Raw genomic sequence first — 17,916 nt, forward strand, 5'->3', positions numbered from 1 at the left:
CTGAAAAACCAAGGACTCAATCCTGCTGAGCTTACAACACAACAAGGATGTCCCATGAGCAAAACTCTGCTCTCCCAGCTCCCCTTAGAGCAGCAGCTGAGCTTGAGACCTCAGGCAGAGATGTCCTGTTGTCCTTCCTGCCCCCTGGGACCTGTCACTGCCACACCAGCCCCGAAGCCACTGCAGCAGCACAGACAACAACACAGCAACACGAGAAATGCAGAGCAAATTCATTCTTTACATGGAAACACTTCTCCTGAGCAGCACAGGCAGTGGGGAGGGATGATGAGAATGTAAGAACAGAGTCCTGCGCTGCCACAGGAGGGTTTTTAGGGGGTGCCAGGAGTGTCCCCTGGGTTCCCAGGTGTCCCTTTAGGCTCAGCAGCCCCCTGGGCACTCCCTGCCTCACTCCAGCCCTGTCCTGCCCACAGCTCTCAGCCATTCCTTGTCCTCACAGGCAGGAATCAGCTCCCTGTGCTCAGCCCTTCCTCCGTGCCTCAGCAGAGGAGCTGGCACAGGGGATAAAACACATTGGCTGGATTTTTCTGAAGAAACCAAACGTGTAACCTCTGGAGCAAAGAGAGACTGAAATAACTGCTGAGCAGACACAGTGACAGTGACACTGCAATTGCCATTTATCCTAAGGAAGGGAACTGCAATCAATTAGAAATAACACAGTGTGCACATACAACTGCCACAATGTCATTTTTCCAGGCAGCCTGGACACCAACACTACTGAACTGTTGATGCTTGGAGTGGAATTTCAGAATATGAATCCATCTCCAACTTCTCCCCTTTAGAGACCACAAAAATACATTTTTAAGCACATCCTAACTAGAGAAGGGCCTGAAACGCTGTTGAAGAATTGAAATCTCAGGAAGAAATCACTAAGCTGGGACTTAGAAGTCCGAGCAGCAGTTCATCATTTGTTATTCTCCATTAAGAATCTTGACAAATCACTTGGCAAGACTGTAGCTTATTTCATTTCTTGTGGTGGGCAAATAGGAACAGGGAGGGACAGGGGATGAAAACTTCATGAAGCAGACAATGCTGAGTTTTTTTCCAGGGTAAGAAGAAGCTCATGAAATTAAATTCCAATTTTTTTATTTATTTTTTTTCTTTTAATGCAAAACCACTTTACCATTTTCTTTCCTTAAGCTGTGAGTCCTTTTGCCTTGAATTTGCAACAGGAAATGTAAAATTCTGGACTATTACCCACAGAGTAACACAAGGGCAGTTGTGTTTTAACATAAGGGCACGATTGACTTGTGGGGCTCTGTTAATTCTGTGAATTGCAGTGAGTCACCACGTGTGGTTTAGCAAGAGCACCAGATTTCAGAGGTTCAATGACATCATGAGAATCCAGCTGATCACAGTGCTTCCCTTCCTTTTCCTACCAGCACCACCAGTGCCTTTGCTTTTCATTAATTCTTACAGTGTGCTGCTTGTATCCAGTGAAGGAATTTCTCTGTGGGATTTTTCCAGGTTTTTTTTTTTTTTTTTCCTTGAAAGTAAGAAATGTAAATAAGCTTCTAACAAAACAAAACACAGAAAGTAAAGGGAAAATGCATTTCTAATTGAATATGCAAAATGAAGCCTTAAACACACGCTACAGGCACAACTATTATTAAAATATTTGCTCTTTCTATGCAATAAGTTGAGTACAATTGGGAAAAAAAAATAAAAGGAAGGAAATAAAAAAGAACAGAGCATGGGAAATTTGATAAACACTGAAGAGTCCACTGTTGCTTGTATTTCATAGCAAAACCCAGTTACTGTTAGCTACACTCAGCTGTATATTTTCAGTTTTCCACACTCAGTGCTAGATCCTCTCTCTGAAGTTCTTGGTGATTTTAGCTTCAAATGACAATAGAATACACACACAATAATGACAATAGAATACCCATTCAATAACGACAATAGAATACACATTCAATAATGACAATAGAATACACACACAATAATGATAATAGAATACCCATTCAATAATGATAATAGAATACACATTCAATAATTGCTTCCCATCTTCCCAGCTTGGGCAGCTGGACTGCAGCTCAGGTCCTGCATTTTTGGGCAGAGCCCTGCTCTGTTCCCAGCCCAGTTTAGGCCAGGACTAAGCTGCAGGTACAGGACAAAGCTGCACTGAGCACAGCTGGAGCAAGAGGGAATCCATCCAGGGATGGGTTCTTCAGCCTCTGGTGTTGATACAAAACCTGTCAAACACCAAATGAGGAGCCCTGGAGCATTTGTAGGGTTTTTTTTTTTCTATCTGATTTATGCCAGTGTTCCAAGTGGAAGTCACCACCAGCACTATTACAGAAAATCCCAAATACTGCCAGTTTATAATCTCTCATTGAGGAACAGAAACATGAGAAATCTGTGGGTCCTTTTGTTTTTTCAAATGAAGAAATGAAGGTAATTAGTGTTCAGATTTCTACTGAGGGAGAAATGATATTCCCAGTACTCAAGAGTGCAGTTCTTTGCTTTATCTGGATGATCTTTCCTGGCATGCTGGAGAATTCCCACTCCACATTCCACCATTTCTGTAATGTTTTCCTCAGCAGCATTTTGAAACAAGCTCTGCATTACACTGTCCACAAGGTTTGACATTAAAATGTTTTTTTTTTTTTTTTTTAAATAGACTTTTCTTTCTCCTTTCCTTTTTTTAAAGGGCTTTTATAAAAGTCTGATTGTGAAATCATTCCTGATATCTGCTCTCACTGCCTTGCAGTGAGCTTGGTATAATGAAATGCTGACAATATCCAGGATAATTCAGAATTCACCCCACTGGGAGTACTGATTCAGTATTCATGTCAAGTAAATTTTACACTGATTTCTAATCTCTCTATTGCTGGGAGCAGAGTACACATTCATAAATTTTAATTTTTATTTTACTTTAGTAAGTGTAATTACCTACAACATTCATAAATTAAAGCAGTGTAAGAGAAAGATGCTGGTTTGCTCAAAATTCATAACCTGATCCTACTGGGCATTAATCTTATTTTATATTGATCCTAACCAAGAGAGAGATGATTTTATTTTTTTGCTTGAGAGAGAAGTTACCAGACCCATGCAAAGCTACAGCCCATATTAAACTCGAGTTATTTTTCAAGCCAGACAAATATTAAGACCCCTATAACCTCAGAAAGCAATGAAATTTGTGGGGAATAAAAATGAACTTTTTTTTCTTTTTTCTTTTTTTTTTTTTTTTTTTTCATGGCAACCACCTCTTTCCTGCAGGCTCAGTGAACTGAATTCCTCCCCAGGCTGACTGTGGCATTACTACAGAGTTTTGCCTTCAAATCAAGATTTTTTTGGGGGCACCTTTAGCCAGCAAGAACCTCTGGGAGCAATTTCCTGCTCCTTGTTCCAGCCTGGCACCTTGGCATGGGCACAGCCCTCCTCCAGAGTGCAGAGTGCCAAGGAACAAAACCTGAGGTGAAGAACTGAAACATTTCTGTGGAATTTTCCTGTTTCCATAGGTGGGCAGCCAGCAGTGCATGGCAGGGTGTTGGATTCTATAAATCTGGAATTTTGGAGCTTTTCTGTGCTCCCAGGCACTGACCCCCTGGAAAACACTGCTCTGGGCCTGAAACCTTGGAAAAAGCTTGGAAATGTGAATTATGAGCTAGAAATCACAAATGTGCAGTGGGTTAGATGTGTGTGTTTTCAATGGGTGATGGGTTTTAAATTTGGTAGCTATGAAACAAGAGAAACAATTTTGGGTGGTGTCTTTTTCTCTGTTCATGTTCATCTTCCATCTTCTTCATGAAACTCAAGTAGTAGCCTTTAGTTAATCAGTCAAATGTCACTCTAAAAGTGGTGAAAATCTATTATTAAGTCAAAAGAATAAATAATGTAAGTGTTAAACTTGTATTAGTTTGTTTAGCTTTAAAAAATCTTAAAACAGGCTCAGCTGGAGCCATTTTTCCTGCTTCTAGCAAGGAGCTAAAAGTGCTGTCACACTTTCTGTAATTTCTAATGAAATATAATAAATTATATTAATTATATTATATTATATTATATTATATTATATTATATTATAAATATATATATATAATATATAATAAATAAATATAATAAATCCAAGCCCAAACACGAGAATCACCTCACTCGTGTTTCTATTAATCCTGGCTCTAAAAAAACCCAAACAGCACTGATGACAAACCCCCCAAAAATTGCTGCAAATCCCAGCTCACACCCCCACACAGGGCTGGCCCTGCTAGCTGAGCTCTCCACAAATGTTGCAGTGCCAGAATAACCCAACCCATGGTTCCTGTCCCTGATTTTACCCAACTCGTGTTTGCACCCTGTGTGCTGCTGCTGCTGCAGCAGTGAATGACAGGGATCCATTTTCTAGGCTAAAAAGAGCTGCTTTGGTCTGTGGTTTGGGTTTATTTTGCTGCTTTCCCCTGTGTTAAGCAAAGGTTTTGCCCTAAGTCTAGAAGTGAAGCATCCAAACTTTAAAAGGCAGAGTTCTTGAAGAGGAAAAAAAAAACAAAAAAACCCGAATTCCCCTGTGAGCTCGGTGCTCCAGGTCACAGACACACTGATGTCCCCAGGCACATTGTGACCCTCAGCAGCACAAAGTACCCAGGGGTGAGCTGGCACACAGCTTTCATCAAACACCCTCTGAACACGTTCCTGCCTCTGCTGCTCCAACCCCTTCCTCGATTCTGCTGTCACTGACAACAAAAATAGATGGCTCATCCTTCAGATTGGACTGGCTCAGGGCACCACTGCAGGAATTATGATGTTGCAAGTTACTTCTCAATTTTATTCTAGATTCACTTTGTGATTTCGCATAAAGCTTTTACATCCAGGTTCTCTGTAATAATTAGGCAGCTGAAAATCAGTGACACATCAAAATTATTCTCGGGTTTTAAGTGCTCACTCTGACATCTGCATCTTTGCTCAAAGACACCTACAGAGGGATGCAGCCCATGGATTGCACGTTTCTAACACCCAGGGCATCTTTGCATTATCTCCTTGATCCTCTGTAAAAGTTAGAGCAGCCATTCGTAATTTCCAATATTCATAATGGGTTTAATATGATAATGGCATGCCCTAATCAAATAAACTCCACACAGGGGGAATCTTGCAAAGGCTGAGAAGCCAGAATGGGATTTATTTTGTTCTGATGGATTAAAAAAAAATGGTCCCAGCAAAAGAGATAATGAAACCTCTGTCTGCAGAGGGATTAAATTAACTTAATGGACATGCAAACGAAATATGCAGAGATCCAATCCTGTCTGAAATGTGGAAAACTGATGATCTTGGAAACTCTCCTATCACTTGGAGCACATAACAACCAGCTGAATTGTTGTGGTGCAGAGTGCAGCTGCACACTTCCTTTATGAGGTTTGATTTTTGCCTAAAATCTGAGTACAGAAGATTATTATCAGTGCAGAACGAGGGCAGTGGAAGACAATAAACATTCCGAGTTTACTTTTTATGGTTTATGCTTTGGCTCTTAATGCTGTAATGTCAGAAATTAGATTAAATTAGGAGCTGGACAGTAGAGGAAAATGGGTTAAGTATTTAGATAGGCTAAGGGAACAGTGCAGCATCTCATTTAGCAAGAAGTGAATTACCACAGTCATTAATAATGTATGCCCAAGCATTAACATAATGTTCTGTTATTTACTTGCTCCACTCATTGTGAAAATTACTTTAGAAGTCACCCCTGATTTTCTTTGCCTGTGCAAGCACACATTGTGCTTTGTCATGGCTCACATCCTTTCCTCCAAAATCTTTGAATATTTTGTTTTGTAAAACAAGAAACTCGCCACAGTTTGTGTAAATAAACTTTTGGTTTGCATATTAGCATGCTTATTCAAAAAGAAATGAAGCAAGGCTGAAAGGAATCCGAGAGAGAGAAGGGAATTTACAGGTGGCATTAGTAACACATTTTCAAAGCTCTTAAGAAATCAGGAATTATTTTTTGGTATCCTTGTATACTAAAAAACCCCAAACCATCTGAACACTTTTGCATAATACCATCAAAGATTATCATTTCTTAGAAGAGAAATAACATTGGTAATCCCCATACCTGAGGTCAGAGATGATGAATCTTCTGCCAAGGTATTTTTGGACCAATTGAGGAAGAAGCTGAGTACAAGCTCATTCTGAAAGAGAACACAAACCCTGTGGGTAATGTGTAATGTCAACTCTGTTCCCTGTGTTCATTCCCTCCAAGAAGCTGGCAGGTCATTTTTATAATAAAAATAAAGGGATTTTCCCCCTCTGCCCATGAGCTGGAAGGCAGGGAGTGAGTCCTGCCCAGCCCTGGGAGGATGATGGTTCCCAGGTTTATTGGAGGAAGGCTCTGCCTGCACCAATGTCCTCGCTGTTGTGAGGTTTGATTTGGGCTATGGGGCTGGAGTGGGTTCATTTGGAGGACAGTTTGTCCAGTCTGGTGCTTCTTCTTGCTCTTTAGTGGGCTCCAGGAATGTTTTCCTTCCCCTTCCTGTTGCCAGAAGCAGAGCTGGAATCTTGCTTTTCCTGGTGTGCTCTGCAGCTGGAGTTTTTCACACTTTTATGCTCCTGATGCTCACTTTGGAAAGGCTGCTGGAGGGGCTCAGGGGCTCAGAATCATTCCCCTGAGTGGATTTTAGAAGACAGTTGCCTTCTAAAACAAAAGTTGTCTTTTAAAGCTGTCTTTAGCACAGTCTCAGGGACGCTGCACTGGTGCCTCGCTGGCCCTTTCTGTCACACCCTCCCAGACAGCAGTGGGGGCCTGAGATTTGTGCTCTTGCTCCATCTTGCTCAGGATTTGCATCAGTAAATGCTTTGTCAGAGCAGCCCGTGTGTGAAATGCAGGCAGGACACCTCTGTGTTTGCTGGGAAACCTGGCCTTGACCCCACAGCCTGAGCCGTGTGTGCCTCCCTGGGGCTCAGGAATTGTGCAAACCTCCCTCCCGTGGCAGCTTAATGGACACCCGTGCTGAAAAGCTCCAATCACTGTTAAATCCTACCAGAAACCCACAGGGAGTGAAAGGCATGCTCATATTTCACCATCCCGTTTAAAAGAGTAATCCACCTTATGTACTGCTATAACTTTTATTTTTATGTACTGACCTGTGCTGCTCGAGTGAACATATATAACAGGTAGTTACATTCAGCTGGAGAGAATTAAAACAATAAACCAAATCCCCAGATTTCAGTATTTTGCAAGGTAATAAAAATGTGAATTCTTAAATGGACTCTTATGACTCTGAATCAAAGCTGGACAGTAATTGCATTTTATTAGCTTTTCATAAAGCCATATTTCAGAATGGCCACTCTTTAAGATGGTTAGAATTGTTACATTCCTGCTGATGTTACTTGGACTGACACTGTAATGAATGGGTAGGACAAGAGACTTTTCAGATTCCAGCATTAAAATGTCACCATTGTTTTTTTCCAGTCAGTGGAAAATAACGTGTCTTTTATCAGCCAGATGTACTTCGTGTAGTATTTGTGTTGTTTCAATTTGACAAGATGTAGCAGAATTTTCTGCAAGGAAAAAAGAAAAGGAACAGGGTAGTGACAAAAGCAGCTAGTTAGGAGTTAACATGTGGTTACAGCAGACAGAGGAACAGATGTGTATGTTCATTGCAGAGATAAGATTTAGAAATCCAGATTTATTTTAACAGTTGCCTTTCATTTTTCACTCTACTGTTTGGACTTTTTCCTCCTACACTGATATTTTCTTTAAAAGAAAAATCAGGGAAAAAAAAAAGAAAAAAAAAAAAAAAACCAGACCAGAAAAAGAAACGAAAAGAAAAAAAACCAAAAAAACAACATAATTGTTTGCCTTGAATTGAATGACAAATCCTTAAGTTATTAGCAGTGGACTGCCAATACACCTTACAGGCTTACAGGGGAAAGCCCATACACCTGCCCCAGCTGCCAGCAGCCTGAAACAGCAGAGTTATTCCCTTCCCTCCCTCTTCCAGCACAAGTCCCAAGTGCAGGAAATCTCCAGGGTTGACAGCATATTTTTGGCAGCCCAGCCTTTATTTGACAGCATGAAAATAAAGCTGGGAGAAACTTAAGTGGCCCTATGAGTTCAAAGATCTTGAGAGAAGTAGGCAGGAGGTGGAAATAAAGATACACAAACTGACTTGAAAGAGAAATAAAAAATTCCACGCTGAGCAGCACAGCATTCTTTCTGCTTCCTCTCCACCTACTCTTTCTGCAATAAATGGAAATGCAGGAGCCAAGAGGTTTGTAAATAGGAGGTGCAAAGATTGTTTGAGGCAATAATTCCAAAATCTCATTCTAAAGGAGAGAAGGCTGAAGAAAAAAAAAAAAAAAGACATTGGGTTTAAGCACAGGAGTGGAATAATGCAGAATTTAACGAGAGGCATGCAGAGGACAGGCATGGAGCCTGCTGGTGCCACAGCTGATGGCAAAAGCTTCCCTGGCTTTTCCCAACAGCTACTGAAGCCTGGGGGAAGCAGCAAGGCTGGAATGCAAGAACTGAATGGATCAGGTGGTGTGGCAGGAGCAGATGCAGCAGGCTGAACAGGGCAAGGTGATTCAAAACCAAGGGGTGGATGTGTCCTGGGTGATTGTGGAGGTCAGCATTTTGCACAGTTATTTAAAAGCCAGCAGTTTCCCCCTGACCTGTGCTAATCTGCCTCCTGCAGGACTCCACCACTTAGATTTTCACCAGAAAATGTCTAAGTGCCTTATTAAGTTCCCCCTTTTCCAGCAGACCTCCAAAAACCACACTGAGCTTTCAGGTGATTCCCAAACCTGTGAGACCTCCATCAGCTGTGACTGAAACACAGAGCACCCAAGCACAAAATAAATAGAATTTAATTTTGCTACCTAGAAGCAGGTCTATCAGGGCATTGAAGAAATGTATGAGCTGCTTTAGGGTGGACAGAGTCCATTTCTAAGCCAGCAGCTTTTGTCACACAGAAGTGGCTGTGGGTGGGAATCCCAGGGAGCCAGGGATGGTCCTGGCAGAAAGGAGCATGACCACAAGCACTCACTCACCCTTTTCCCCTTGGGATTCTTTAAATCAACAAATGGAAATTCCCTAAAATCATGCACTCTTGAGGCTTCTCAGGAAATCCTCCTATCATTTGTCTAACCATTCTTACCTCACACAGTGATCTTCAACAGGTAACTCTGATATTTTTGCAGGTCACTCAGCACATTAACCCAAGCAGGAGCAGACTGGTACGTGTGGTCAGCCTGGCTAGAGCTCACAAACCTTTTTCCCAGCCATTTAACTCCAAAGGGACAAATTCCACGTTTACTTGCACTGGGATACAAGTTAAATGAAATACTGGAGTGGCCCTGGGGGGCTGGCACAGCCCTGCACTAGTGCAGAGAGGCAGAATTTGTCTGCTGCTCTCCATCAGACACTCACTAGAAAAAGCACTCTGCAGTTTGTGAAACACAGCCAGATCTCAAGCAGATTTAATTTCCATGGAAAGAAAAGCAGCCTCCCCTCTGCTTTCAGCTTTCTTTTCAGCTGTGCTGGAGTAGATTTGGGGTCAGAGAACACCCATGCTCCTGTTATACTTTAACAGGATGGAGAATCAGCAGGAAAGAAAGGAAGCAGAGAAAGCTGTGATCACTTCAGCAAAGGACAGTGGAACAGAGGGCACTTTGAACCCTGCCCATTTCGGCTCTGCTGGATTCTCTGCCCCACAACTCAGCAGTGCTGGGAGATGCAGGCACCCACACGCCCTGGGAGCACTTTGTTCCCAACCTTGTGTACCCACACACAGCCTCGTGGGAGCTTTCTCCTCATCTCTGCAAATCCCAAGGAGCACCAGCAAATAAAATGGAAATGAAATATGGGAAGCTCTTATCAAATTGATTACTTTTACAGGAAAACATCAGTCACCCTACAACAATGCTGTGGTCCTGGTTTTTACTGTGTGCCTGAAAATGAGTGAGCATAATTTACAATCATTGCCATTTACATCCTCTTTAAAGTCCTTTTACAAAGCCTATAAGTCACTCTAAAGCTGTTTATAGGAACTACCCACAGCTGAAACATCATCACTGTTTGCTTACCTGCCTGCACAAGGTTTATCTTCACCTCCAAATCTTCAGTTAAATTGGATGCTTAGAAAATCTATATACACTCAAACTCTATAGAGACTCCAAAAGACTGTTTTCTTTTTTCTTTTTTTCTCTTTTTTTTTTTTTTTTTTTTTTTAACTAAATAATCTACTGTGCACCTGCACTTACTATTGTGTTTGACACTGGGGCCAAACCCTGTTTTTGTGTCCCCCAGGTAATGCAGTCATAAAATGATGGCCTGCCCTAATTTATATGATGAGATTTGAGTTGCAGTCTCCATCCAGCCCATCACTCAGTTGGAACTGAGTAAAACAGAGAAAAATATAACAATGGCCAGCAGTAGTGTCTTTTGTCACACTTCCTTCATGCTTTGAGAGCATAAACTTTTTTCCTCTTCCATGTTATCAAACTCCAGTACAATGTTTCTTGGTGCTTCACCTCTTATTGGTGACGTCACTTGGTTGTTTTGCCATTTAATGGAGCAAAGCTCAAAGATTCTGATGTGTGTTGAGAATTCTGCCCTGCAGATCTAAAAACCTCAGGTATTTCAGTGTATGCAGATGATGAGTCAGTCAGCAGTGGTGCAGCTGGCCCAAAAGTGAAATATTCTTTTGCTGTGATCAGAAATATTTGGTTTGGGACAAGTAGAATGAAATTAAAAATAATAAAAAAAGGTTAGTGATTGATGTAATGAATACAGCTTGTTCATGAGCACAGTCTGGTGAAGGAGTTATTTATAACAGTGCTAACCTGAATTTAAGAAAGGATTCTTATTTAGGCAATTCTTCAATAAAAGTAACTGAGTGAGGCCTGTGCCTTAAGGAAACCACAGACTTTAAAAAAATGTCTTGAATAGGGATGGACATGAGCACATTTAAGCATTTCAAATGGTCCAAGAACAAATATTTCCATCACCTGATGTTTGTGCATTTACTGGATCTGGCACTAAAATTCGGAGATAAAGTTTCTGTTCATTAAAGAAGGGTTTGAAGAAACATTGAATTCCATTGGAGCTCCAGTGCAAATAAGCAGGCAGCTGTTTTCCACCTCTCCTCCTTTGTTCCAACCATTTAGCAGAAAAGGTCAGTGACATTCTGACCTGCTCTTAATTATAATAAAATTTGCATAATCAGAACTTAGTCTGGACTAAAAAGCTTGCACTTAAGGCACGACTGAGGAAGGAATTTGGATGTAATCTGATTCTTCCTTCATTTCTAGGATTTATAATTACTTGAGTGATAGAATCAAGCATATATTCAGTCCTGGACTAAATTCTTCAGAGCAGAAAATGGTGCCTAGTCATTTAGGGTAATGTGTTTATGATGATTACAAGTGTTACAAGGGTATTTTATAATGAAATAAAAGCTCTTCTCCCTATCTCAGGCAACACTCCAGCCCACTCTACAGCTACAATACATTACAGCTACAATTCAGCATAAAGAAACAACTGTAGCAAGAAAGTAAAAGCAATTCTGTTCTACAGGCAACTGATCTTCCTAGTTTTCTTCACAAATTTATGAACTAATTATTTACTCCTACATGGTTTTACTATTTCATAGGAAAGACAGTTTGAAAATGCTTGAGAACTGACAACTCACTAAAAACTTTCAGCCAGGCTCCTTAACGTTTCGAGAAAAAGGACAAATTCGAGTTCAAAGTTGTCATAGGCACAAAAAGGGACAAAATAATTGCATTTATATTATCAAGAAAGCCTCCTAGCTTGGCTTTATGCTCAGACTAAAGCCCAGATGACACCACAATATTTTTAAAAGAGTCATACCAAAGTGAAAAGTACAAAAGAAGGGAATACAAAGGAAATTACCCACCAACCGGTCTCCTTGTTCTAAGTGGGTCAGAACACGTCAGTATTTCCTAAATTTCTCCCACCTGCCAGCAGGAGAAGCACGTTGAAGTAAAAAAATAATGATTCAAAGTGTAAGGAATATCAATAACTTTAAAAGTTATCAGCCAGAATTGCAGGTTAGCTGCACGGGGGCAAGCAAGATGATTTCCCACATGCAGCAGCATTTTAGGGATGGAAACAATCTGCTCATTGCTCTGTTTGTCACCCCTTGCCCTCCAGGGCCAGCACAGCCCTCACAGGTACAAATTTGCTTTATTCTGCTTTATTCTCCTCCTGGTTCAGCCAATCCAGGCTGGAAAATTGGGCTCATTGAGAGGCACAGCAGTGGCTGTCCCTGGGCACGTGTGTCCAGAGTCAGCTCCAAATACCCCAGTGATGGCTGGGCTCCAGGGCTGGCAGGATGTCCCCACGTGTGCTCCAAGGCTGAGAGGATGTCCCCAGTTCAGGAATGTGTTCTCCAGGGCTGGGGGGATGTCCCCATGTCTGCTCCAGGGCTGGCAGGATGTCCCCAATCCTGGGGTGTTCTCCATGGATGGGAGGATGTCCCCAGTGCAGGAATGTGCTCCAGGGCTGGGGGGATGTCCCCATGTGTTCTCCAGGGCTGGGGGGATGTCCCCATGTGTGCTCTAGTGTTGGGAGGATGTCCCCACTCTTGGGGTGTTCTCCAGGGCTGGCAGGATGTCCCCAGTGCAGGAATGTGTCCTCCAGGGATGGGAGGATGTCCCCAGTGCAGGAATGTGTCCTCCAGGGATGGGAGGATGTCCCCAGTGCAGGAATGTGTCCTCCAGGGCTGGGAGGATGTCCCCAGTGCAGGAATGTGTCCTCCAGGGATGGGAGGATGTCCCCAATCCTGGGGTGTGCTCCATGGATGGGAGGATGTCCCCAGTGCAGGAATATGTTCTCCAGGGCTGGGAGGATGTCCCCATGAGTGCTCCAGGGCTGGGAGGATGTCCCCAGTGCAGGAATGTGTGCTCCAGGGCTGGCAGGATGTCCCCAGTGCAGGAATGTGTTCTCCAGTGCAGGGATGTGTGCTCCAGGCCCATAAAGGAGGAGGAAGGACTCTGGGAATCCCATGGGCAGGCAGCCTGCTCTGCCTGGGCACTACCCCACGGAGCAGGAGGCACAGCAGAGCTCCTGGCACGACTGGAAATGTTTCTGTCACTACCCCAGGGCTTTCAGCACTCCAACTCTTCAGCTGTAGATGAGGCTTTGCACAGCAGTGCTTGGCCCGAACTGAAAACCCACGGAGCTTCCAGCAGTCCAGAGCACAGCAGAAAATTCTGAGCTCTTCATTTCCAGGTCACGGGCTCAGATCAGCTTTTCCTCAGCTGTGACCCAAAGGTGTTAATGTAAAATAAACATTGAACATGTAAAATCAACCCTAATGTGAGGCTCAGAAAGGAAGCACAGAATCCTCAGGGTTGGAAGGGACCTCTGGAGATCATCCAGTCCAACCTTGCTGTCACAGTGGTGGTGTTTTGCACCACTTCATTAGTGGTTTGTCTCCATTTATTTTGCTGTCACTCAGAGCCAGGATTAAAAAATACACCAAGGAAATGGATTTTATCCTGTTTGGGATTGTTTTTTTAAAATCTTATCAAAAGTACAGAAAGTTCAGCAGCACTTGTAGCCATCTGCTAGAAGTGAGGAAAATGGAGTGAGATCCAGCTGCTACAAAGCTGAACAGTGCAATAGAGAATGAACACCTCTATTATTTATCCTTTTCACCCAATAACTAACTTCCCATGACCCTCAGTGTGACACTGACTGACCAACCAGAAACCACAACCTGAAACCATGAGGAAGATGAGCACCAAAAAGTGACAGCACCCAAAATCCTCCATCTTCCATCCTCCATACCTGTTACTGTATTATAAAAACCCCAAATTCCAAACCCTTCACCATGTGATATTACACACTTCTATTTCACTCCACACCAGTGATTTTAACCCCATCACCCAAATTTGGAGCCTTCTCCAAGGGCTCATGTCACAAGCAGTGTTCTGCAGGGGGGGCAGTGCCTGACAGCACAGAAAACTCAAAAAATCTCAACTCAAAAAAACCTCAAAAGGGTTGTGGGATCCAGCACCCTGCTGCCTCAGCAGGGTCACCTGCAGCAGGTGACACAGGAACCTGGCCAGGTGAGCTGGGAATGTCTCCAGGGACACTCCATGACCTCCCTGGGCAGATGCTCAGTGCTCTGCCACCCTCAGTGCAGAAAATCCCTTCCTCGTGTCACAAGTGTTTAGTCACTGGGTCATAAGTATAAATACTATTGATGTTAGCTTTTAATTAGACTGTTTGCCTTTAAAAAAACCTTGTAATGATCAGAATACAGCTCCACTTTAACTTGTTAGCTAAAAGTATTAAAAATCTCTATACTATAAATGAAAATTAATAAACAACCAAGTCCAAACACAAAAATCCATCTCTCGTGGTTCAATCCTAACTCTAACTAAAAATAATCAAAGAAGCAAACAAGAAAATAACCCTTAACATGTAGCACCACTAACACTCATGTTGAGGTGAAACTTCTTCTGTTTTATTTGCACAACCATCTCCCCAAACTCGAGCAGATTATTTGGCAGTGTCACTCAAGCACCCAAATCAGCTGTTCCTACCAAAAACGTCTAACTCAGTGAGACAAAACCATTTTTATCCTCTTTGGAAAACTCAACTTCAACTCAAGGCTCAGAGTTTGTATTCATATTAATAAGAAAACTCCTGTTTGTTTTGCATATGGATAATTTCCTCTTGAATTTCCATTACAAAGTCACATCTGGCACGGGAAAGTTGTACAGTTAGGCAGCAAACTTTTTTTTAACATCTTTCCCAGGCTGCCTGTGGCCCCTGTGCTGCTCCCAGCCCTGACTCTTCTGCTGCTGAGGTGCACAAAGCTTTGTGCTGGCACAGAAAAATTGAAAAGTCAATGTTTGTTACCATTGTGATTTTCCATTTTTAAAAAGGGGGAGGAAACCTCAAACCTCAGAAAACAATAATGAATAAAAACTGAGAAAACACCAATTTTAATGGGCACAGTGCATCATTCTGATGTTATTGAAACATTCTGGGTTGGGTCTTATGTTTGCAAAAGTTTCTTCTACCTGTTAAATACATTTTGAAAAGGGTATTTCTGGGCTGAAAGAATGGAACTTTTCATTTAACAACTGTCAAAACCAGACTTTTCAATATTTCAAAGCTTACTTCTTTTTTTAGACATTACATTCTTTAGAACCTACTCTTTACTGTCAAAAATTCAGTGAATCACTACTTTTCAATGGCAGCAAAGGAAGGAAAGTTTTTTTTATTTCTGAAAAATGCCCTGCCAGGTCTAATAAAGTATTTCTCAATCATACTTGTCTTTGTCTTAAGTTTTGATGAATGCTGCAATGACTCCATCTCAAAATGCATCATTACAAGATGTGTCACTTATGTTTATTTTTTTTGTTTGTTTTTTTTTTGTTTGTTTTTGTTTTTGTTTGTTTTTTGGTTTTTTGGGGTTTTTTTGGTGTTGTTTTTTTTTTCCAGAACAGGCAAAATGGAAAATTTCCCGAATCTTTTTGATAAAATGCTACTAGAAATCATGTGCAAATAAAAGAAATGCTGGAAATGCTCACATTAGCCACTTTCCTGGAACCACTTAATAGCTGCTTCAGGTAGAGGTTCAAATCCTTCACTCTTTTGTGCTCAAGATCTGTGAAAGGCAAATGCCATGAGTGGGGAAACCTGCAAAAGAAGAACATTAGTAAGCACAAGTCTTGCACTGTATTTGCTGTAAATATTTCCAGCTCCACTTGACAGAAGAGAGGTTTGGAGGTAAGAGGTTTTGCAGGTAAGGGAAGGAATTCTTACAGGATAAACTCACAGGTCACATTACAGGGACTCACTTTCTTCTAACAATTCCTGCTAAATTATTTTAAATAAATATTTAAATTATTATGCTGAAGCACTTTTTTTCCCCCTCTAAATAACTAATTTTAAAAAGTGAAGTAAATAAATAAATCCTAAAAGACACTTCTTTGCATTTTATGGTCTCTAAATAGATCTAAGTAACTGGCCCTTTATGATCCCAAGAAAAAATTGCCTTTTTGCACAGCAGATCTCTGATCTCAGCCCAGAGTTGACATATTCCTACCACAGAACATTGAGCACCAAAGCCTTACAGCAACAATGTGACATTTGATGAATATATCATTGCTTGCATTTTTGCCTCAGCTATTTAGAGTGCACATAAGGTTTTGGGAGTAGGTCCTGATCCCATATCTAATTTCAGGTACTGGCATAATAAAAATAATCTATGAAAACAAACAATCATCATACTAACAAAATCAATCCCAACAAAAGCAATAACAATAGAAATAAAAGTAATGTTCTTCTGAATTTTTATTAAGATGAATTTAATTTTGGGTTAGTGAATAAATTACTCATGCATAGAATGGCCTTACGTCAATTTTCAAATACTTTGGTGGTTGAAAATGTCAAAACCTCCCATTTTTTTTTTACTTGAATCATCTTTGCATTTGAGAGACAATGCATATTAGATCACTCAAAAGGTTAGAGTTTTAGCAACACACATAATCAATTTATATTAACCTTGCCCTGACACAGGGTATTTATCTCCCAGGCTGAAGGAGCATTAGAAAAGCTATCTGTGCTAAATTGCACATAATGGCTTTTGTGATATGGGTTGCTAATAGCAGGATTCATAATTAACATTCTGCTTTATGTCCTCTAATGTATGAGGCACAGAGAGGCAGAAGTTTTGATCTGTTGTTGTAATTCATGTCCCACCACAGTAAACACCCAAATGTGCCTTGCTTAAAACCTCTTTTTTTTTTTTTTCTTTTTTTTTTTTCCTGCTATGAGCTTTTTTTACCCACTAGATCCCAACAGGTACCTGAAGGGTTCAGGAAAAGGATCTTTGTAGTTGGTGACACTCTGGGAAGGGACAATTGGAAGGCAGCTGCAAAATCCTGTGGGGAAAGATCAGCTCTGGTGGAGTTTGAGATCAAAACAGCAGGACAGGGGAGATCAGCAAAGCTCAGCTCTGGGAGTTTGTGATTCAAAACAGCAGGACAGGGGAGATCAGCAAAGCTCAGCTCTGGGAGTTTGTGATTTAAAGCAGCAGGACAGGGGAGATCAGCAAAGCTCAGCTCTGGGAGTTTGAGATCAAAACAGCAGGACAGGGGAGATCAGCAAAGCTCAGCTCTGGGAGTTTGAGATCAAAACAGCAGGACAGGGGAGATCAGCAAAGCTCAGCTCAGGTGGAGTTTGTGATTTAAAACAGCAGGACAGGGGAGATCAGCAAAGCTCAGCTCTGGGAGTTTGAGATCAAAACAGCAGGACAGGGGAGATCAGCAAAGCTCAGCTCTGGGAGTTTGTGATTAAAGCAGCAGGACAGGGGAGATCAGCAAAGCTCAGCTCTGGGAGTTTGTGATTAAAGCAGCAGGACAGGAGATGAGCATTCTGCACGGCTCTGGAAATCCTGGGGATTCCTGCCCATGGCACTGCAGGGTCAGGGCTCTGCCAGGGGCTCACGGATGGATGAAGAGGGGACCCTTCCCTCACAAAATCTCACCATCAGGAGGGAGAAGTGACAGCAGCCTGGTCCATGGCACAGGAACTGCTCAGGTACATACAGAGCCCAGGTAACCGGGCACACAGAGCCAGCCTGAGAGAGCTCTGAGGCACAAAGGGGCTCTCAGAGGGCTGGGAGAGGAGAACTGCTTGGGAAGAGCTTCAAATGAATCAGTCAGTGGCACACAAAGAGAGGCTGTGGCTGGAAAAAGCTGGAGATGCATCCAAGGCACAGTGGCCGAGCAGAGGACAGAGAATCTGCTGAGGGACAGCACAGGGACTGCTGCAGGGGAGGACAAAAGGAACCTTGTGGTGGCACCGAGCCCTTCTTTCAAAGCCCTTTGTGCTCCTGATGGATCCAGTCTGGGCTAGGGCTGGTGAGCTTCCCAAACTGATGCTTTGCATCTACTTGAAACGGGTCAGAAAAATAGAAACCTGCT

The 17,916-nt window shown here is 42.2% G+C and overlaps 1 protein-coding gene across 2 annotated transcripts in view; it reads right to left on the minus strand.

The window, feature by feature from the left end:
• PIK3C2G (phosphatidylinositol-4-phosphate 3-kinase catalytic subunit type 2 gamma) overlaps positions 1–17,916 on the minus strand; it is a 187,720-nt gene that overhangs the window by 20,745 nt on the left and 149,059 nt on the right. The window contains exons 29-30 of one of the 2 annotated variants that reach the window (XM_088164523.1): positions 15,517–15,625; positions 6,053–6,128 (exon numbers count right to left, since the gene is read on the minus strand). In XM_088164523.1, coding sequence (XP_088020649.1) covers positions 6,053–6,128; positions 15,517–15,625 — 185 coding nt within the window. Of the gene's footprint in view, positions 1–6,052; positions 6,129–6,152; positions 7,498–15,516; positions 15,626–17,916 lie in introns of those variants that run through there. The other variant, XM_088164524.1, reaches the window with a different exon arrangement.

Source organism: Sturnus vulgaris, chromosome 5 (assembly GCF_052056855.1).
Source record: "Sturnus vulgaris isolate bStuVul1 chromosome 5, bStuVul1.hap1, whole genome shotgun sequence".
In the NCBI taxonomy this organism is placed as follows: domain Eukaryota; kingdom Metazoa; phylum Chordata; class Aves; order Passeriformes; family Sturnidae; genus Sturnus; species Sturnus vulgaris.